Source organism: Tasmannia lanceolata, unplaced genomic scaffold (assembly GCF_043159265.1).
Source record: "Tasmannia lanceolata isolate RefF3 unplaced genomic scaffold, GAP_Taslan_0.1 ptg000023l, whole genome shotgun sequence".
NCBI lineage: Eukaryota > Viridiplantae > Streptophyta > Magnoliopsida > Canellales > Winteraceae > Tasmannia > Tasmannia lanceolata.
This window is the reverse complement of record NW_027518700.1, coordinates 5,588,387-5,612,000: the sequence shown is the minus strand read 5'-3', so window position 1 is coordinate 5,612,000 and position 23,614 is coordinate 5,588,387. Positions and strand designations below refer to the sequence as shown.

Genomic DNA, 23,614 nt, shown 5'->3' with positions numbered 1-23,614 from the left:
CATGTACTACTGTTCTTTTCATGCCTTATAATATAAGTCATTTTGATCATCATTACTTGTGTATCAGGAGTAACATTCAGATAAAAATGTAATATTTGAAACCATTCAAAAAAAAAAAAAAAGGAACGTGACATTGTAACTTTTTTAAAATGGTCTCTCTAAACGGGAGGAAAGGGCTCAGGTGTTTGGAAATCCATCTGCTCTATTAAAGAGGAATTTGACCGGTCAATTCGATACAAAGTGGGAAAGGGTACTAAGGTAAGATTTGGCTAGACCTTTGGTGCGGTCAATCTAAACTTTGCTTGGAATTTCCGAGGTTTTTTAGAATTGCTTCGAATCTAGCAGCGTCGGTTGCTAACTACTTGGTGAGAGAGGGTCAGGGTGGAAGAGGGTTCTGGGACATTCGCTTGCGCCGGAACCTCAAGGACGATGAAATTCAAGAATTCCAGAGATTACTTCTTTCTCTGGAATCGGCATATTGCTCGCAACATAAGGAGAATGAAAGAATTTAGATCCCCTCTTCAAGTGGGGATTTCTGCCAAGTCTTTCTTCTCTTTGTTAAATGAAGGTCATCTTTCTCCAGCAAGGCATATTTGGAAATCGCTGGCTCCACCAAGGGTAGTAGCTTTTGGATGGACATTGATACACAGGAGGATCAATACATGTGATCGCCTAAAGAAAAGACATTTCAGTATGGCTAGTATGTGTCATTTGTCATCAAAATGAAGAAACCCTGGATCACCTAATGCTGCACTGCCCTTTCGCTTATCACATCTGGACAAAAGAAATTGGAGTCTTTGGGGTCTCTTGGGTGTGCCCTCAGTCTATCAGTTCCCTCCTTTCTGGATGGTGCACAGGACCCTTTGGAGAAATGGGTAGATATCTGTGGGCAACAGCTCCATATGCCATAGTATGGAATATCTGGAAAGAACGCAATAGACGCATCTTCCAGGAGAAAAGTAGAACTGTGGCTTGTGTTGCCTTGGATATCAAAATTGAAATGATTTCATGGACAAAGTTCAAGAAACAAACTCCTTATGTAATGGGTGACCTCATAAGGAACTGGTGGTTAATAATATGGGACAAAACTATTCGTTCCAAGCCTAAACCAAATTGGTCATGCCCGCCAATGGGATGGTTGAAACTGAATTTCGATGGCAACTCTTTGGGCAATCCCGGAAGAGCGAGGATTGGAGGAGTCATTAGAAACTCTTCTGGATCAGTTGTTATGTCATATTCGGGACCTTGTGGAATATGTGACTCTAATGAGGCTGAGGTTAGAGCATTACTCTACGGTCTACGATGGGCATCTGAACACGACCAGCGTCCCTTAATAGTGGAAGGGGACTCCTCAAATGTAGTGGCTCGGGTTTCTGAGTCATCAAAGGGTCCCTGGAGATTGCAGGAGCTAGTAGCGGAAATACTGGATCTAATGCGAGTACTTAATCCACGGCTTGAACATCGGAGGCGATCGGCAATCGGCAAATGAGATGGCTGACACTTTGGCTAAAGATGGAGCAGAATGGGAGGAATTTGAAATATTTTCATATCCGTAATGTCCGTATTCCATTATGAAAAGGATAGTTCTATCCTTTCTTCTGGAAGTATAATTTGTCTCATTTGTAAACCGCCGGATATGTCTGGTCTCCTATATCTAATATTTGTAAAAGCAGGCTGGGACCTCTGGTCCCGATTGCGCTTCAAATATTAATGAAATTTGTCATCTTTCAAAAAAAAAAAAAAATGGTCTCTCTAACTGTTTAAAAAAGAGCAAAGAAATTATCACTTTGAGACCTAAAACCCTTTTGATTGTCACATATTAATGCACAAGGATGACATGTTTCCCATTTTAGTCTAAAGTTCGTTAGCTTAGGAAAGACAACACATGCGTGGTGAGAGAAGTGTGCCAGAGACTGTCACTGGAAAGGGATTTTCCAGTGAAGACATCGGTTACTGTGACTGACGGTCATGCTATTAGAAGGTATGGAGGTCTGTTTCTCGCTTGTCAGGGCATCCAATTTTGGAAGGTGACTGTAAAATCCAATTTGGTGAGTTGGGTTTGAACCTTTTTTTTTAATGGCAATATTTTTTCAAAGAGAAGCAAAACAAGGTTACCGAGGTCCAAGATGGTCAAACAAACACCGAGAGCTGTGCCTGATCCTTTGGGCTTCTAGATGACATATTGGAAGAGTTTTGCGGCCCTCACAATAGTATTAGAACTTTTCTCTTCCATCTTCTTAGAGGGATGAAAGTAGTTACTTGGCTAAGATGGTTTTGCGAAGCCTTGCCTTTGCAATAGGACGTCAATCTGTTTTTAGACCTTGCGTCTGTACTGGAATTTCTTTTCATGGTATCAACTTTTCTCTCTGAATATACTGATTTTAGTTATATTTAGAAATTATCACATACTGATTATAAAAGGGGAACGATAGGGACACTCTACATAGGTAGAAATAATGTGTAAGCCGAAGAAATTTGTCTTTGCTTGATCAGAAAGGTAGGATTTCCTTGGAGTGAACCCCTGGGAGAAACATTTTGAAACTTGGTGCATAGGTTTGGGAGGCGCATTGAGCACCGTTGGAAATCTGGACAGGGGGCTGTTTTTTTTTTTTTGAAAGATAACAATTTTATTGATACTGTAAGGACTATTACGTCAAGGGGAAAAGATGTCCCACTGGAATAATATCCTTTACATCACCCTGAAAGCAAGATCAACGACCAATAATCAAGAAAATAAGGCTTGAACCATTATTCTTCCCTCGTCTCCTGTTCGTGGTTCTCCTGGACTAGTATCAGCTCTTCTCTATCCTCCCCATCTTTCGCTATTTGTCAGCTTCCTCATTAGCAGACCTGCGCATATTCTGAAATTTCGGTGATACCATGGCCACAAGGTCCCTAATTTCTGCCCCAATGTCCGCTAACACCCAGCGACCTATGTCCTTGTTAGAAGCCCAATATATAATATTAGACGAGTCTCCTTCAATAATTAATTGACGACTACCATGCTTTGCAAACCACCTCAGCCCCCATAATAAAGCACACGCTTTCGCTTCATTTGGAGAGGGGACTGTTTGAATGTGGGTTTCATAGATAAGACTGCCTAGAACCTTGAACAGAGCTGGAGCCTTGCCAGCCGGTAGCTTCCTCTGCTCCCGTTGCATTCCCACCAGCTGCTCTTGCATATGCCAGTTCGTTGGGCCATTTAAGCATCAAGGCCCACATTCAACCTAAAGATGGATGAGACTTGCTTGGGCCTAAGTCCTCTAGAAATGTTGATAGCCTCTTCTGTTCTATGATGCCTATAGTTGGATACTTAAATTTTTTTTTTTGAATGGTTGGATACTTGGATGTATGCAATTTATTTTTTGGCCAGCATCTTAGTTGTTTTTGCTCAAATTTCGTTGTTCTTGGACCATCAAAGTAGTTTGTTTCTGCTCACAGTCCATTTTGATCCTTCAACACAGGGGCACGCATTAGCTCGGCAAAGATGAGAGAAACTGGGGAGTGTTTCTTTTCATCCATGTGCAGAATTTCAGAGTATCTGCTTTAAAATCTTTATATATTGCTGGGTTTAGTTTAGGCTCCATTTCTTTCGACGTAAAATGGGTGTAAAATTTAGGCTCTCTTAGTCTCTTGAAATGTTGATAAGCCCCTTCTTTTGTTGAGTGCCTACTGTTGGATATTTGGATGTGCCCAATTTGTTTTTGGCCTGCATCTTAGTTGTTTTTGTGGCAAATTTCGTTGTTCTTGGATCAGCAAAGTAGTTTGTTTCAGCTCACAGCCCATTTTGATCCTTCAGCACATGGGCACGCCTTAGCTCGGCAAAGACGAAAGAAACTAGGAAGAGTTTGTTTTCATGCATGTGCACAGTGTCAGACTATCTGCTTTAAAATCTTTATTTATTTTTGGGCACAGTTGTAAATTTCGTTTCGTTTCGTCCGAAATGGACGAAACGTTTCGGTTTCAGCCAAAAACTGGCACGAAATGACGAAAATTTCATTTCGTTCCGGATTTCGGCCGAAATTGACTGGAATTGACCGGAATTTACAGAAATTTACAGAAATTTGACGAAATTTACCGAAAAGTTTCGAACGAAATTGTCCAAAATTTTCTGAAATTTCGTTACGGTGGCCAAAATGAAATGGCCACCGAAACAAAATTTACAACTATGTTTCTGGGTGTAACTCCATTTCTTTTGACGTAAAATGGGTGTAAAATAAATTGTACGCCCATTTTCGCCCTTAAAATGGCCGTAAATTTTTTTTACACACATTTTATGTTCAAAGAACCACAGCGTTACTGGAACCATAATTTGAAGATTTGAATTTATTTTTGGCTGTTTCTTCTTGTTTGAAAAATGAAATATTCCACAGGACGCCAACTTGTCCAAGTTGGGCGTTTCACTAGAAGAATGGTCTACACCGTCTCTATCTTAATGGTTTTTGGGCTTTGCCCTTTATGTTCTTGTTTTCCACTTCTCTTTTTCTATTTGTTTTTCCAACCTATAGAACAATAGACATGAAATTTTTATGTGGGTTTTATTGTTTTTGGTTAACTTTATGTGCATATATTAAGTAGCTAGATTGAATTTGTTATTCTTGTCCTTAGGTGCTCACTCCAAATGTTCCTGATATAATGGTTGTCCCGCCTGAAAATGACCACCTTCGCCATGTGATTGATACCATGGCTATACATGTTCTTGATGGAGGATGTGCTTTTGAACAAGCAATAATGGAGAGAGGTCGTGGGAATCAACTTTTTAACTTCTTATTTGAGCTTAGATCAAAGGAACATACATACTATGTGTGGAGGCTGTACTCCTTTGCTCAGGTACATAATACTGCTTTCCAGCAAATATGTGGTGATAAAGTCAGTACTACGTCTCTCCAGAGAATTGTTTTTCATCATTTTAATGCTATATACACTCTCGGTGTATTGTACAACGGTTGGAGGTTATAGTATGTGCATATTGCTCATTTGACTAACTACTTGTGTTTTGGAAATATAGGGCGATACCCTTCAGAGGTGGCGAACAGAGCCTTTCATCATGATAACTGGAAGTGGGAGGTAATAAGCACTGAATTATGTCTGTCCAGTGTTATTTAATACTATTTCAGAAGGTAAGTGATATATTCACCCCTCCTTTTTATTCAGGACAGCCCCCTCTAATGTATTTATGACTACTCCTTAACACCAGTGGGGGTTTTCCCAAATAATAACAAGGGGCCGATATATCATTTCCCTTTTAGAAACCCACAAAATAGATCACAGATAAAATGGAAAAAATTTCCTTCAAAAAATATACAAAACCTAGTGAAAACTAATAAAAAATGAATGAGAAAAGTATTGAGTGATAATAAAATTCTTGAACACCGAAAGAATGAGGATTATTCCAGATTTAGCATTAGATATGATTCTTGTTACGTCTTCTACTGTATAATTTTTTTTTCTGCAACAAAGAATATAGATAAAGCAAAATGGATTTATTTGAGCCTACAAATAGAGAAAATCGCATAGCAACATATTATTCGGTAGCTATTCTATGTTGCAAATGAATTCTATGATTATTTGGAAAAATAATTGAACCTTTAACAATCCCTGTTCAAAAGATAAAATCAGGAAACTAGAAAAGGTACGAGGGACCATTTCCCATCTTAAAGAAGGTAGGCAAAGTTTTATACAAACTTAAGCTTCCAGCTAGCCTACTAATCTATAGTGATTCATAAAATCTTCCATGCTAGTCATTTAAAGCCATATAATGCGAACAAGGAAGACCCGCGGAATCAGTAAGCGGACGCCAACGACCATGACTTCTTCCTTCGACAAGGAGGTAGAGTATGTCATAACTGATTGAAGAACAAGTAGACGTGGTGCAAAGAAGAAAAGCTAGGCTAGAGGTAAGTAAGCCTACGACAACCCTTGCAGCTAACTAATGGCAGCCTGACACAGAGCTGGTAGACATTGATGATCAGACCGCAGATATAGAAGCTAAGTATTTGCGGGAGCCGATTCACCCAAAAAAACTAAGGAGGTCTGAGAGGCTTAAAGGCCAGAATAATAATTCTGGATTGCCCAACAATTAAGACAATCCCAGGATAGTTATCTCTGCATAAAAAAATAATATTGAGTATTTGGATGGGGTTGTTTGTCTTTGAGCGTAACAGAGAGCTAATTCTGGAATTTATAATTGCAAAAGTGAATAACCTGGGAAATGAAAATGAGGTATTCATTTGAACATGGAAATAAAGGGGATCTGAGAGATCTGGTTTTGGGAAGCTCCATCAATCAACTGATAAAGAGTCCAACACAGAGAATTTGCAGAATTGAGAAGGGATTTTAGAGTATTCACCTCCCTACCTATCAATTTTTTTATAGACCTTGTTATAAGTAAGGGAAGAAAACCGGAAATTCAATGAGCATCCATTTGTCCCCACGGTTGGATCTCCATTTATTGAATTTTCTACTATCTTTGTATTCTGTTGTTAGACTTAGAATTGCGTATCTAAGAAATTTAGGAGTTCAATTGAATTTTTCCATTGTAGGCTGAATTTTCCTATCTATCTGCTGTATAGAAAATGTACGAGGGACACTTGTTACATTGTTATATCAGCTTCCTTAAACTCTTATCAAACTTGCGGTGATTGAAATGTGCATCAATCAAATTAAATAAACTATAATACAGTCCAGCTAAAAGGTGGAATTAGAACATTGTTTTTATGGTTATCGCTTCATTCAACAAATGGAAGAACTGATTTGCGGCGGGTGTAGGGCTCGAGGCCAGCTTTGTCCTAGTCTTGGGCTGTGTTGGTGTCGGCCATACTTTCCTATTCAGAGAGCTTCAGACTTCGCAACTCTTAGCTTTAATAGCATCGTCGGAATCCAGAGGAAGTTCCGTGTTGTGTTATGTAACGACCCGGCTTCCATTGCCTGAGGTGGCTACCAAAACCGCTGAACTTTTTATTTTGCATAATTTTTTTTTTGAACAGATAACGCATAGCGGAAGCGATTAATTAAAACTAAATAAATTCAAACCTTCTCATCATTTTTATTCTCGTGAACAACTCACAATAAAAAGAAAATGTCTCCAAATTTGAGACCCAATAACATAATTAAACCCAAAGTCTGAATAACCAAAATAATAAATCCTAAATCCAATTAAATCAAAACCACGGAAGTGACCATGATGTCAATCCGCACTCTATGACTCTAGCACCCCAAATGCCCGTATTGGTCTCATCAAATGTCTTCATTAGCAAAAGCTCCCTCCTCTTCACCTACCATTCCTGTAGGATATGAGGGGTTAGAAGCAAGTAAAGGAAACTCTCTAAATAATGAAATTAAGCGACATGTATTTCACCATAATATTTTCTATAACAATGGAACAAAATTAAACATGAATTACAGCAGTCTTATTATCAACTTATAGCTAAAATAATTAATTGTAAAATGCAATGCATGAGTGAAACCTTAAATGAACTCTCATTTTTCCCCAATGATCATGCGGCAGTTCCCATTGATTTTCTCCTCATGTACTGCGGTGGCTTTCTAGCCTAAGCGGTGATCATTGACCATCAAGGACCCTCCGTTCCCTAATGGAACGTGATCCACTTTAGGATTTCGATCGGTTCACCACAAGGGTTCCTCCCAATGCATCGCCCACCAGCGACTGGTTGGCTTTTGGCTTTCCGCCCAAGGTTGGATCTAAGGGTTCTCCTTAGTCCTCCCTTCCATTACTCCCAATCCTAAGTATGTTTACAATTATTTTCCAATAAAACACTTTCTTTTACAATCCATATCTAAATTTTCCAATCATTATCCAATTCCAAGCATTAATTAATTGAAATCGGAAAACATGCAGAACAGTCCACTCTTATTACACATGCTAAATTATTCATTTCATTAATATGGAAAATAGAATAATGAAACCATATCAACATTAAAAACATTATAAAGCGAGTAACCAGAACTTGGAAAATTCGAAGCCGCTTCTAACCAGAATCAGATAAGCACAAATCCTGGGATCATGGAACCGCACACACAACTAAGATTTTCATTAAATTGCTAAATCTCATCATAAGTTAGGGTACACTTCCTAATTACACCTAGTTCTCTTCACTCCAATATTCTTGATTTATTTGAATAAGTGATTACTTATATGCACGTTTATATAGATACTGTGCTAACTCGTAACACATAAGCACTTGATGTACATAAGGTATTAAAATTTCAGTTGAAAGCGTAGATATCTATAAAAAAAAAAAAAAAAATTATCAATAACATTTCGTTTGACATACTAATGTCGATTTCCAAAAATTTTACAGATTTATTTGACATTGGCAAGGTACAATTCTTGAAAGTAAAATCTTTGGCTCTTATCTAATATGTGTGCTCAAAAGTTTTTCTTTTGAACATTAATTCATTTGCCATTTATCTGTATATAGTCTTGTTCCGGAAGAGAAAAATTATAACTTAAGGAGATGACGTAATTTACATAAGATATGGGCTTTGCAAGAAGGTTTTAGAAATCCCATTATTTCATTTTATTTTTGTTACATAAGCCTAGTCAAAGAAAATAAATGATGAGTTCACTGAGCACTTACTTGTAGTCAATGAATCAAAATGAACTTCTCTTCTCCTTGTTCTTTTAATGGCCGAACACTTCTCTCTCTCTCTCTCTCTCTCTCTCTCTCTCTCTCTCTTTCAAAGTTTTGATGGGAATAGCAAAGGATGAAATACACGATCCTAAGAGGGAGAGAAAGAGAGGAAGGCTTCCTAATTTATAAATTTGATTTCTCCCCAAGAAATCCCTATTTACATAAGTTTTCTATTTTTATGTACCATCCTTCCAATTTATCCACCAAGAACATTAAAAGGCTACCAAAAGAAGAATCCTTGATTGCAAGATTGAAGGTGGCCCACACAATATTTTAAAGGAGTATGGAAAGGCATAGTACACACGTCTCACTTCTTTCCCTCTTTAAATGATAAATTTAAAGCAAGATTCCAAAATCCCACCTTTTAAAGCAAGTGGTCTTCTCATTTTGTTAACACTGTGCGTTTTTCCTTCTAGGGAGAAACGTACAGTTGCTTTTCACAAAGAGAAAGAAGGCAATTCCCATTCATTTGTGATGCATGGGTATGTACATATACCATATGTATAAAAACAAGGCCCAAAAGTGGCGCCCCTACTAGGGGAGTATTAAATGAAATTTTCACCCACAAGGAAATAGCGTTAGAAATTTTGGGAAGGATACCTATGCTGAAAATATTTTTGATTTCTTGCTACATGGAAACATGTCCCAAAATTGTATGCCAAGAATGCCCCTCACACAAATGTCTAGTGTGATAATCTTGCTTGGGCAATCTTGTCACACCCACTTTAATTAAAACTTGGAGTGGAAATATCAATTTTTTTGTTTTACAATACATAATAAGAGGGTGGTTTAGAAAGGCTATGGTTTTCACGTTAAATTGTAGGGCCCCACCAAAAATCGAAAATTAAAGGCCTCCACTGACTTTTTATAAAGTGCCAAAATATCCCTTGAAACCCTTTTTATGACACATATTAATTAGGTTAATACACTCTGAATCTTAACTTTTTAGGGTGAAATTATCTTAAATAAAAACCCAAAATTTTCAGTTGTTACATGTTAGATCAAGATCGTCGAGCTACTTTCTTCGACGCACTACAGAGCTAGGGTCGTGGATCCTGTCTTAAGAATTCATGTAGAAATAGCAAGGATAAATGCTGAGAATGCCGAATTGCGAAATCTGCCGGTACAGCTTAAAAACCATCTTAACGAGGCTCTCCCGACTATTCTTCTTTCAACACTCCTGCTTTGAGCTATCTCTTAGCAATCTTGGCACAACCGTGCAAGGTGGTGGAAATGCTGGAGGAGGAAGAGGCGGTAGTGGAAATGATGCTGGAGGAGGAAGAGGCGGTGGTGGAAATGCTGCTGGAGGAGAAGGTGGTGGAAATGCTGCTGAAGGATGCCTGAGACACTACGTAATTATGTAGTGATCTTGAATTTCATATGGGCCGTTAGGTAATCAACATAGACTGACTTAATTTATATTTAGGCTTTGGGTGAGATTTTGGCACTCATTTTGTGTCAATTTGGCACTCATTTTGTGTCAATTTGGCACTGATTTGAATATGATTTTGATACTCATTTTGTGGTAATTGAATCTGATTTTTTATACTCATTTTGTGGTAATTGATGGTGCTGATTTGTGGTAATCAAATTGTCAATGAATGAGAAAGGTATTGAGTGATAATAAAATTCTTGAGCACCGAAAGAAAAAGGATTAGTGCAGAGTTAGCATTAGAAATGATTCTTGTTACGCCTTCTATTGTATATTTTTTGTCTGCAACAAAGTATATAGATAAGGCAAAATGGATTTATTTGAGCCTACAATTAGAGAAAATCGCATAGCAACAGATTATTCGGAAGCAATTCTATGTTGCAAATGAATTCTATGATTATTTGGAAAAATAATTGAACCTTTAGCAATCCCTGTTCAAAAGATAAAATCAGGAAACTAGAAAAGGTACGAGGGACCATTCCCCATCTTAAAGGTGTGGTACCAGATCCGGGAGGAAGTCCCTTCACGACCCACATGAATGGCTTAAATTTGAGTTGCTCTTTATTGGTTTATTGATTTTGATAAAAGTTTTCTTTTTTGTGAATTTGGGATTACAAAGGCAATCTGAACTTCACACAAAAGAAATGACCAGAGTCGCCACCTAGGTTAGGGACTTATGACCCATAAGTGACACTGTTAAACTAGTCCGCGATCCCATATGTCTAGGTTCGTCACCTGATTACGAGAATGGAAGGTGTTCGGCACCATTCTCGTCCGGTAAACCGGTCTTCAATTTCAAAGGACAATTCACTTAAGTTTGATTAAAATGCTCATTTGATAGAAAACAATGAATAAAAACAAGAGATAATACTAATTCAGGACAAATTATTCTTGACAAATCGATTACTGCAAATCAACACCATCATTTACCACAAAATGAGTATGAAAACTACTTTTAATTACCACAAAATGAGTATTAAAATCATATTCAAATCAGCGCCAAATTGACACAAAATGAGTTCAAAAATCTCACCCAAAACTAATTTTAAATCAAGTTTGTTTGTGTTGATTACTTAATGGCCTATGCTAAATTCAAGATCACTACATAATTACGCAGTGTCTTAACCATCCTTCTCCAGCAGCATTTCCACTACCTTCTCATCCAGTAGCATTTTCTCCAGCATCATTTCCACCACCTCCTCCTCCAGCATTTCCACCACCTTGCACTGGCGGTGCCAAAACTGCTAACAGATGGCTCAAAGCAGGATATTGGAAGAAGAATAGTCGGGAGAGCCTCGTTAAGACGGTTTTCAAGCTCTACCAGTTGATTTTGCAATTCAACATTCTCAGCATCTATCCTTGCTATTTCTACATGAATTCCTATGACAGGATCCACAACCCTGGCTCTGTAGTGCGTCGAAGAAAGCAGCTTGACGATCTTGATCTAACACAACATGAGAATGTTCTCTGGATTTGATGATGTCATTAAAGTTAAGCAGATTTGCAAAGTCTGGAGCTCTATGAATAGGAAAGTATGGCCGATACCAACATAACCCAGGACCGGGACAAAGCTGGCCTCGAGCCCTACACCTGCCGCAGATCAGTTCTTCCATTTGTTGAATGAAGCGATAACCATTCCACCTCTTAACTGGAATTAACTGGACTGTATTGTAGTTTATTCAATTTGATCGATGCACATTTCAATCACAACAAGTTTGATAAGAGTTTCAGGAAGTTGATATAACAATGTAACAAGTGTCCCTCATACATTTTCTATATAGCAGATGGAGAGGAAAATTCAGTCTACACTGGAAAAATTCAACTAAACTCCTAAATTTCTGAGATATGCAATTCTAAGTCTAACAACAACATACAATGATAGTAAAAAATTCAGTAAATAGAGATCCAATCGTGGGGACAAATGGATGCTTACTGAATTTCTGGTTTTCTTCCCTTGCAACAAGGTCTACAGAAAAATTTACAAGTAGGGAGGTGAATACTTTAAATCCCTTTCTCAACTCTGCAAATTCTCTGTGTTGGAGACTCCTTGTTAGCTGATTGACGCAGCTTCCCAAAACCAGATCTCTCAGATCCTCTTTATTTCCATGTTCGAATTATAAATTCCAGAATTAGCCCTCTCTTATCCTTAATGACAAACAACCTCATCCAAATACTCAAGGTTATTTTTTTATGCAGGGATAACTATCGTGGGATTGTCTTAATTATTGGACAATCTAGAATTATTGTTCCAATCTGTAAGCTTCTCAGACCTCCTTAGTTGTTTTGGGTGAATCGGCTCCCGCAAACACTTAGCTTCTATATGTGAGGTCTGATCATCAATGTTTACTAGCTTTGCATCAAGCTACCATTAGTTAGCTGCAAGGGTTGTCGTAGGCTTACTCACCTCTAGCCTAGCTCTTCTTCTTTGCGCCGCGTCTACTTGTTATTCGATCAGCTATGACATACTCTATCTATTAGAGAATAAAATCATATCTTAGATTGATTGAGGTGGATTTAGTAATTGTTTAGGTTAGGCAACTGAGTGATTGTGGTAGATTAGGTAGCTTGGTTAAATTAGCAATTGGGCTAATCTTAGTAATTAGATTTCTATATTTATCTGTTGCCTTGGTTATGTTTATTTCTTTCTATGTTTATCATGTATGTGCTCTATATAAGCACACCATGAGATCTATTGTAAATCATCGATGGATAATAGAAATTCTGTAAATTTATCATGGTATGAGAGCATTAGATCCAACTCGGTCCTGAGCACAATACACGGAGTCCCTGTCCTCTGGCGGACGACCAATCTTGCCATCCGCCGGTACCCTTGTCAAATTCTCCGGCCTCATCATGTCCTTCATCTATTTCTCTTCAACACATAAAAGATCTCCTCTCAAAGCCTAGACCTCCTACCACAATATGCCAAACCACCGTTAATCCTGACTGCCTATTTCTCTCACAAGATCTTCTTGTCGTGGTTTCCTTTTTTTCTTTTTCTTTTTTTCAGAAGGGTTTGTTCCAAATTTCACTCCCTTCATTCTACTTTATTCAAGGCACTCATTTCCTTTTCCTTTGGTCCTTATCATTATACACAACCTACAACTGGGACTCTTTTTTATCCTCATTTCTCAAATTTGATCGTTTGCCTTTTAGCACCCCATGGATTTCATTCAAACCTTGAAAGAACAGCAATGCCAATATTGATAAAGGCACCCTGCTCATTCTAATTTCGCTATTTTCTGAGATAAAGTGAAAACTGCCGTTTCATTTAAACTAGTGTGACAACCGTGCGATGCACGGGGTGAATGTTGTTTTAGATATTAAAACAATCTAAAAAAAAGAGTGCTACCATCAAAATAAGGGAGTAATCAAGTGAGTAGTAATATAATTCTTTTAGAACAAAAATACAACAATTTCATATCATAGTAATTAAAAAAGGGCTTTTTCTTCTAACAGAGAAAGGCATTACCTTCAGCTGATTATTATGCTAAAGATTTTGCTGTAGACTGTAGTTCTCTAAAGGTGCAACAATGGTGCAGCCCTGCAATGCTTGCCATGGGAAGTTATGTCCAAAGTTTTATTAGTTCTAAACATAAAGTTATTAATAAAAAAATATGTATGCCAAGAGGATCTACACATTCTCATGAATATGAACCCAGCAACCAAATCAAATTCATAAGAAAAGCACATATTCATCTACAAATCGTAATAAGGTGTTTCAAGCTATGGAAAATTGCTCTATTCCAACCCAAAGAGAAGATCTACTAATCTGAATCCTAAGAAATCAACACCTATAAATCTGTTTACTAATGAAGTATCAACACCTACACTAAGAAAATTTAGCTTAATAAGCATTAAAACTTAAAAAAAATGGAAGATCACATAGTTTTTTTCCAAGAAACAATAGCATATCCTAAGTCCCCTATTTTTCCCAAGAAACAATTGAAATCCTAAGTTTTCTATTTTTCTTAAATCCATGTTGGTTTGGTTTTTCATGTGAGAAGGAAAACATTTATAAAATCCTTATGTTTTTCTCTGCTCATTACTCTGTCTCTCGGAATATTTTCATTGAGGAGATAGGGCATTGCAAGGAAACTGTTGTTTAGAAGTAGTTTCATGAAACAAATACTCTGTTTTCCTTCAACTTTTGAGCGCGTATGAAATCTGAAATCCTGCCTATGAGAGGCATTGACTTTCTGGAACTCGATCAACTGAGCTTCAACATGTTTCTGGTGACAGAATTTGTGGCAATACTCGATCAACCTCTGCAACTTCCTGTTTTATTGATTGCAGATTTTTTTCCAAACTAAACTGACCTTTGGCTGCTAGATTTTCATTTTCGTGGAATGAGTTGTTCTTTTAAGCAAGTATCGAGAGATTTATGCCGTCGATTAGGAAGTTCTGGGAGATACACGGCAATTTGTAACCCGAGAGATTTAAGCCCATTTGGGATTCCCTTTTGAGATTACATTGCTAATTTTAAGGATAAGAATTTAAGAGAAGGGGAAGTTGCTAATTTTGTGGAGAAAGATTTTGATTCATAAATTGCTATAAATTAGGAAGTAAACATGGAATATGGACGTAATATGAAACCTTTCACGAAAAGCCAGAGAAACCGGGAGAAAATCTTGGAATACCAGCTCATGCCATTTTTGTGATATTTTGAAAATTTTAGGTGTTTGAAACATTTAGGTGCCACGTAGGATCGAAGCTGAATGGGGGGACTGTCCATGTCAGCATGAACAGTGAAACCCCCATCCTGCTATATTATAATAGATTCTAGTATTTTCTTTACGTATTTCACACTCCAATCTTTTGATTCATGCACCCCATCTCTTCTGTCTTTAAAAAAAGGGCATACCCCCAATTTGGTATTCGCATCCAAGATTAATAGAAAATCTTGTAAGTTCTCCATGGTATAAAAATAAAAAATGAACGGTCAGATTCTATAAAGTCTGTGCTTTATTTTTCAATGGTGATACTTCCCTTTGCCTTCCAATAGTCATTGCCTACTTATTGCTTTTTTGCCGTCTTCCTTCTTAAGTCCCTAGTCTTCGCTTCTCATCCTTCTTCCTTTCAGAGTTGTCTTCTTAATCTCAATTTTTATTTCCTTCTTTACTCTATTTCAGTTGAGGTACCTTACTTAGGTGCTTGCCTGGAATTTTTCCTCTTTTCAGCTGAGGTGCTTCATTAGTTTTGAAGTGCGTGCTTGAAAGAGTGTATGAGGATTGTTACTCAAAACAGACCCATGATGTCTTGCTCTTCGAGTCCCATTTTTGCCCATTGAGGCCCACTCTTGACCATCCCGGCATTGGTCCATAGTGACCCGTCGCCCATCAGGGCTTGAGTATCATTTTTCCCCATTGAGGCCATAGTTTGTTAAGATCCATTGGCTTTTATAAGCCCTCTTCGCGGCACATCAACCAGTGGCGGCGACTTCGGCAATCACTATCAACCATCATCAATCAACATTTGGCAACAACATCAGGGGATATTCATCATCAAATTTTGTCCGTGCACTTCAAATCAAAGGATTCCATTTTCTTGTGGGGAATTCTAGTGGAAAATTCTATCTTTTTGTTGGGAATTTTATTGTAATCAAACGTATGTTGATTTTCAATCCACATGCGTTTGAGGGGGCACATTCAGTTCCTTTTTGCAGCCTATTTATTTATTTATTTTTGAATGGAAAAAAATTTATCAAGAAGGGAGAAGGATAAAACCACAACCAAGATTGTCACCATATGAGAAACAGAAACAAGAGAGGACAAAACTAGAAATTAGGCCACAAACGGCGTCAAGGGGGTAGAAAATAAAAAACTCCAAGCGGGTTCTACCAACACCCATTTGGGCAAGATCATCTGCCTCACCGTTAGCCAACCTTCTGACATGACAATAGGATATGGGGCAGATCCGCAACTTTTTATATTCCCTCCACTTCAAAATGCAAGAGAACTCAATTCGGTTGGTCTAATAGAACCTGTTGACTAATACACTACTTTCTTCTGTTCTCCATCTAGATGGATACCACCATCTCTTCCAGCCATTAGGAGCCCAGAGCATGACAAAGAAACTGCGACAACATTTGCAGCAGGGAGAAGCAGGGTAAGAGGTCTTTGCTGTGCGGGATGTTTTTTTTTCTTATTTTTTATTGCACATCTGTTTCTTTACAAAATTGAATAATGTAATTACTATTCTATGAAATGCATTTATGTTTCGGCAGTTTCTCCATAAACAATTAAACATAAAATTTTGCGGCAGAGGAAATTTTTTCTTATCAACCATTCCTTTTTGCATGTTTCCTTCTCCTCCAGCGCGTGGAATTGGAACGCACACTGACGGATTCACAGCGAGATGAATTTGAGGACATGTTGCGTGGTTTGACTTTGGAGAGGAGCCAGATCAAAGAGGCTATGGGGTTTGCTTTGGATAATGCTGATGCAGCGGGAGAGGTAAACCAACGTTGAAATACTGGACCACTTTCTGCCTAAGCTTTGAATGAATTAAAATATTCAAATGGATTTGGATTGTCTTTTCAGCGAGGCCTATCCAAAGCAGCATGCTGGTTAGGCTCTGGGAGGGTATTCTAAGTCTCAAATATATAGTTCATATAGTTTATTTATTTAATGCCCACTTCAATCTGACCGTCATGTCGACCATAAGAAAAAGTGCAAGCTCTCCAGCATCGCTACTATTTTCTTATTTGTATCTTTTTAAGTTTTATGTGTTGTTGTGCATAGTTTATGCTATGTCACAAATATCTCAGATATTTTCAATATCGCATTTTTATCGCGACATTTTGATAAAACGACAAAATCTTGAAATAATCCCGAGATTTTAAAAATGGGAGATGATTTTTTCACCCCCTGTAGGATTATGTGCCCCCCTTTTAATGTGATTTGACATCAAAGTGTTAAAGTCTGCCCACCATTCACGTTAAAGGGGGAGCATAATCCTACCGCGGGGGGGGGGGGGGGGGGGGGTGGTGGTGCGCGGGCGTGAAAAAATCATCTCCCTTTAAAAATATAGCGATATTTTCAATTTTATCATAAAATATCTTGATAATATCATGATATTATCCTGATATTTTTACAATATATTTTATTTTTTATTTTTTGTTAAATATTAAATATTTATATATTTTTAAAAATAATTTTATTTTTATCGTTTTTCCCAATATAAATCCGAAAAAATAAAAAAAATTAATATATCCTGAGATTTTCCCTTGCCGAGAAATTCCCAAGAATGATATTGTGACTTAGAGTTGATGTACTTGTTCTTTTCCATCTCAGATTGTTGAGGTTCTTACTGAATCTTTGACGCTTAAAGAAACACCCATACCAACTAAAGTTGCGAGGCTTATGCTCGTCTCTGACATCCTTCATAACAGTAGCGCTCCTGTAAAAAATGCATCTGCTTACCGTACGAAATTCGAAGCAACCATACCTGACATAATGGAAAGCTTCAATGACCTATATCGCAGTGTCACAGGAAGGATCACTGCCGAAGCCCTCAAGGTACGAATTTAGAATTTTCCGCTGTAGGCCTTTGTGAGCCAGTTACTCGATTACTCTTTAGGTGACATGCTCCATTTCATATGATATTACTGTAGGAACGAGTTCTGAAGGTTCTTCAAGTATGGTCAGATTGGTTTCTCTTTTCAGATGCATATGTGAATGGACTACGAGCTACTTTTATTCGATCGGGGAACTCAGGTGTCATCTCATATCATTCTATTTGTGGGGATGCACCGGAAATAGAAACCAAAACCAGCTCTGGAGATTTGGCTGAAGGTGGTAAGCTTGACCCAGATGCCGCACTGGCAATGGGGAAGGGTGCTGCTATGAAAGAGTTATTAAGCCTTCCCCTTGCTGAGCTGGAACGACGCTGCAGGCATAATGGGTTATCACTCTGCGGTGGTCGGGAGATGATGGTTGCAAGATTGCTTAGTTTGGAGGAGGCTGAAAGGCAGAGGGGTTATAACCGAGATGATGATATTAGGTTTGCACAAAGCCGTTCTAATTCAGGTAAATATTCAAGCGATGAAGGTGGATGGAATAAAAATGGTGCTGGTCGTAAAGAAACCGACCTTGGAATAGATCCATTAGGGTCATCGGGGTGGAGTCGATATGGGGAGGATGCAATGCGATCAGAAGGCAAAGGTTCTGCAGTGCCTTTAGCTCCAACTTTTCCAATTCCACAGCCTGAACTAAAAGCCTTCACAAAGAAAAACGAAAAATTAGATCCTCTTTTACCCGTGTCTAAATGGGCTAGGGAGGATAATCTCAGTGATGGTGAAGATAGGAAAGGCACTCATGGTTTGGGTTTAAGCTACTCATCCTCTGGAAGTGAAAATGCTGCCGATGGTCATAGTAAGGCCGATGAGCCGGAAGTAGCAACTAATTCTAACATTCCTTCGCAACCTGATGGTGGCATGAATGAAGAACATAGGTTTGTATTATTATTCCAAGTTTTAAAATTTTATTTTACTTGCAAAATTTATAAATAAAATATGTTATTATCTGTACAACTTGGGGTTGAATGTTCTGTTGTTCTGTAGGCAAAAGTTAAGGCGCCTCGAAGTTGCCGTGATGGAATACCGTGAGTCTCTTGAGGAGCGAGGCATCAGAAATGCAGAAGAAATTGAGAAGAAAGTGGCAAATCAACGGAGACGACTGCAATTGGAATTTGGTTTATTAGATTCGAATGAAGATGCTTCCGGAAACAGTAGGCGCTCGTCTCGTAAGTTGGAAGTAGTGAATATTTTTTAATATTGAATCAACTTGATATTATCCGCAATTATTTGAGTTCTATTTATTTGCAGCTTAAGAATATAAAATTCCCATATTGCATTTTCTTTTCATACCCCCAAATACTACCACATTTTTGGTAGGTAAGTCAGTACTGAGCCCCTCTCTCTCATGCACATGTGAGCCATGGTCTACCAAATGGTGCACGTGAACCTTAAGTAACCTTATAGAGAGTTTTTTAATAGTTTTTGCTTTATTTAAATGATGTTGTTACTGGATATAGAAGTGCAAGGATTTATATTAGAGTAAGGGTTGAAGTGATGTCATTTCCTAATTCATTATGCAGATAGAAAATTCCGTGTTTTAAAAGGGGGTTAGTACTCACGAATTGTAGTGTTTGGACGTATTTTGCGTATTAAGAGAGTTCTCTTGGGTGTCACGTCTAAAACGTGGATTTGGAGTGGAGCTTGGCTGGATCTCGACTACTTCCCTTTGATTAAGTGACTTGCATATTCTCTCCTCTCTCCTCTTTATTTTAGGAATATTTGTTGCTTGTGTGGTTACTTTTTGCTTAATCTGTTAGTTTCTCCCCTAGGTATGTTCTTTGGATTTTCATATCTCTGACTACTTGGATCTATTCTAATAGTCTTGGATTGATTTATCTTGTAAAACCCTTACCAGATCCAGGACTACATGAGTTGGTATCAAAACCTAGATTCGGATGAGATTTTGTTATAATAAGGCTGTGTTCGGCAACCATGCTCTTGAATCTCATTCTGGAATCAAGAATCAGAATGCATTTTTTTAGTGGAGCTTGGCTGGCTCTCGACTACTTCCCTTCGATTAAGTGACTTACACTTTCTCTCCTCTCTCCTCTTTATTTAGGAATACGTGTTGCTTGTGTGGTTTGCTTTTTGCTTAATCTTTTAGTTTCTTCCCAAGGTATGTTCTTTGGTTTTCATATCTCTGAAGTCTGACTATTTGGATCTATTCTAATAGTCTTGGACTGATGTATCTTGTAAAACCCTTACCAGATCCAGGACTACATGAGTGGGTAACTGGTATCAAAATTTAGGTTCGGATTAGATTTTGTTACAATAAGGCTGTGTTCTGCAACCATGCTCTTGAATCTCATTATGGAATCAAGAATCAGAATGCATTTTTTTAGTGCTCCTATCAACAGAACCGCGTTCGACAAACTCAAATCAAATTTTCTATTTTTTAGCAGAATAATGTTTGGCTGTGACAAAAAAATAATAATGAATTCTTGATTTTTAAGTTTTGGGATATATGTAGATCAAACCAATCAATTGTCGGTCCCTCAGGCGCATTAGTCCAACATAATGAAGCACAATACTTGCTAATTCTATATCATGGTTATTATTTGCTTCATTTTAACTATAACATTAGTACTATTACCTAATTTATGGGGCAGCTGCCATAGTTTTTTTAGTGTAATCACAAGTACATTTGTTATCGTAATGAATAAACTAACAAAAATTAAGAGGTATTAAGCCTCTAGCTCAATTGGTAAGAGGCTTTGTTCCTCAACAAAGAGGTCGGGGTTCAATCACAGCTTACCTACCAAAAAAAAGAAAAGAAAAAATAAACATAAGGCATTGGAAGTGTGTACACCAAAACTAGAGTACAACTAGAAAGAGAGAGGATCAACACATGCTAGCATTTCCTTACAAGAAGAAAAAAGGAAATTAAAAATATGCAAGAAACACACTCATGCAAACCAATAGAGACATGATTCACTTTAATTGCTATTTTGAAAACCAGGGTTCTAATATAAATACTTATAACCTATCAATGTACTTTGCAGAGAATGGATCAGCCCAGCAACACAGTCATGCAAACCAATAGAGACATGATTAACTTTAATTACTATTTCGAAAACCAGGTTTCTAATATAAATACCTATCAATGTACTTTGCAAAGAAGTCGATGGATCAGCCCCAACATTCACCAAGGGCAAACACTCATCCCTTCTTGATCATACAATGGGAAATTATAGCACCCTCATGAAAACCAAACGTTCATAATGTACTTTGCAGAGAAGTTAATGGATCAACCCCAACATTCATCAAGGGTAAACGCTCATCCCTTCTTGATCATGCAATGGGAAATTATAGCACCCTCATGCAAACCAAACGTCCATTGGTGAAAACCAACCCAGTGAAGATGACTTGATCAAAGACCTACTCTAGTGGAAAAAGAATACAAGGGTCAGTGGATATGATGTGGAACTGGACTTCCATGATTCCTCTCACTCAAAGACTAAGGGTTCTAGTGTCTCAGCATTATAGCAATTGTTTCTTGTTATCCCTCATAACTTCTCTATTGTGGAGGCATTGAGGCCATTGGGCGTAGCATCCAATATGTACTTTTTTTGCCGACATTGTTGCCTGCAGACAGCCATCTAAAAACTGTACTTTGATGCTATCTACAGCAAATAATTTTATAGTAGAAGAAATCAATGCTTTTGCCATCTGTATTTGTATGATTTTACCTCTTGAAAGTTCTTTATTGTCCTTTTACTGCCCTATTAGTATTTCAACTAGTTTTGAAAAAAATATTTGGATAAATTGCAGTTTTGCATTTCCATGTCAGTTTAGTCACCCTAGTCTGTCCAAAGAAACTGACTTTTGAACTTTGAAATAAATGTTTGGTCGATATACAGAGTAAGGTCCTAAATTTACGATTCTTTGTGAAACCTCGAAACCATTTTTTTAGAGCAAAATAAACTTTCATACATCCGAAATAGATAAAAATAAACGTTCATCAATAAAAATACATCTTAACACCTTACCGTTCGAAATGACTTTCTTTGTCTTAAGAAATAAGGAAAATTATTTTAGTTAAGAGGTCAATACCCTCACCTATCATTTCCCGATAATTTTAAGCTTGGAGTTGAAGAACAGCTTACTGAATGCATGAGTGTGTATTGGACGCCACTGCGAAATTTGGTGCTGAAGGACGATCCTGATACTGGATGAGCGTGCTGGCATCAGGAGTATACCAAGTTCCTCCAAAATACTGGAGAGTTCTCCCACCATGATGTTTGAACCCCCCATGATATTAAAAAAATATGACATTGGTCTCCACTGAAGCTGTTTCGACTCCAAGTCCTATTTGAAACCTTGAAACCTGTGGCCATTAACATTTTGATTATTAGCAAACTAGAACTTCAGTGATCCAAATCCACATCTTGGAACAATGAAATGCTTTCAAATTCTATTAATTTTAAGCAATCATTTGTGAAAACTATAATATAATGTGGTAGAGAAATGTGCTTAGTTATATAATTACAGATTGCATCTGCAAGACCTTCCTTGTGTTGGATCAGTTAACAGGTTGGTCACAAAACCTTGGTTATTGTTATGTTCCATATCTTAAAATTGAATTTATATCCATGTAATCTAGTCTTCAACTACTTTCTGCTGGTTTCTTCTGTAGTTTTTTCCTCATGCAATCCTTACAAAAACGAATTATAGTACTAGACTTTATAACCCCAATCTTTTCAAACTGATTAATTTTGTTGTATGTATGCAAATGGATTCACTCTTAACGTTTTAAAACTGTAGAGACGACATCTCAGGAGAGGAAGGAGAGACGTGATGATTTCCATGATTCGTCAAGGAAGCGGCACCGCAGCCAAAGCCAGAGCCGTAGTCCACCACGCAAGTCATCAAACAGAGACAGGGATAGGGAAAACAACATGGATAGGGACCGAGATAGGCTCCGTGATAGAGACAGAGATCATGAGTCAGAAAACGGAAGGGGGGGAGAGCGTGAGAAGAGTGGGAGTAGAGAGAGGGATGATCATGATAAGTCCAGAGAGAGGGATAGGGAGATGAGAAGAAAAGGGAAATGAGAGAGTGTCTTCAAGCACGAGGGCTTCTCAATTCGAATTGAGATGCTCGTATGCAGAGAGAGAGAGAGGAGGGGTGTCAGATGTTCTCGCAGGATTATTGTGGAGTGGCCTGTTAGCAATGGAAGCTTTCACTGTGCACTGGCTTCTATATTTGGTCTGTGGTTTTGGGGTGGAGAGCTTGGTTAGTTCATTTTCACAAACAAAATTGCATTATACGTGCCTTGCCCTTGACATTTTCCATATTGGTGGAGTCGTATGAAGTATATCCACCCAACCCCAACATTTGTGAAATATCTTTTAGAGAATGTCATGTTTCAATCCTCCAACGTTGCTTGTCAAATTGTATTAGAGCTACAGGTTTTGTTTCCAACCTATGAATTTTTATTTTATGGTTACTCTCTAAAAGAGCTTACAGCTTCTGCATTAGTAGAGTTTTCTGTTAATGAGATCATCTGAAGGTAGTTATGTTGTCTTGAATGAATCCTCAACTGCATTCTCATTCTCCATCCCCCTTTTTATTTACTTTTTGTTGGGTAAAATGGATCTTAGCCACTTTTCTAATACTGCAAATTTTGAATTTGAATAAGTTCATTTCATAATACTAGTACAACAATTTTTGACAAGCCACCCATAGTTTGTTAGGTGAACTTATTCATCATCTTCTGTTTTATTTCCAGTGTTGATTCTCTTATGTATTGGTATTGTGGTGTTAACTTATTCATTATCTTCTGTTTTATTTTCTACTCCTTTCAAGATCGAAAAGGTTGGTAGTAATCTTCGTACAAATATATTGATCTGATCATTGCAGGCCTACTGTACTATTGCCACTTGTGTGTGGTTATCGGGTCTAATGATTTGGTGGGCCACACCAGAAGTTACAAGGTTGTCCATTCCC

General features: G+C 37.8%; 1 protein-coding gene across 3 annotated transcripts in view; it reads left to right on the top strand.

The window, feature by feature from the left end:
* The window catches only part of LOC143855687 (protein RRC1-like), a 51,236-nt gene extending 28,040 nt beyond the window's left edge, over window positions 1-23,196 (top strand). For 2 of the 3 annotated variants that reach the window (XM_077365753.1, XM_077365756.1), the window contains 8 exons: window positions 4,609-4,830; window positions 5,009-5,067; window positions 16,110-16,194; window positions 16,404-16,541; window positions 17,382-17,606; window positions 17,702-18,540; window positions 18,650-18,831; window positions 22,430-23,196. In XM_077365753.1, coding sequence (XP_077221868.1) covers window positions 4,609-4,830; window positions 5,009-5,067; window positions 16,110-16,194; window positions 16,404-16,541; window positions 17,382-17,606; window positions 17,702-18,540; window positions 18,650-18,831; window positions 22,430-22,719 — 2,040 coding nt within the window. In that variant the 3' untranslated portion in view covers window positions 22,720-23,196. The remainder of the gene's footprint in view (window positions 1-4,608; window positions 4,831-5,008; window positions 5,068-16,109; window positions 16,195-16,403; window positions 16,542-17,381; window positions 17,607-17,701; window positions 18,541-18,649; window positions 18,832-22,429) is intronic. The other variant, XM_077365754.1, reaches the window with a different exon arrangement.
* Window positions 23,197-23,614: the final 418 nt, after the last annotated feature.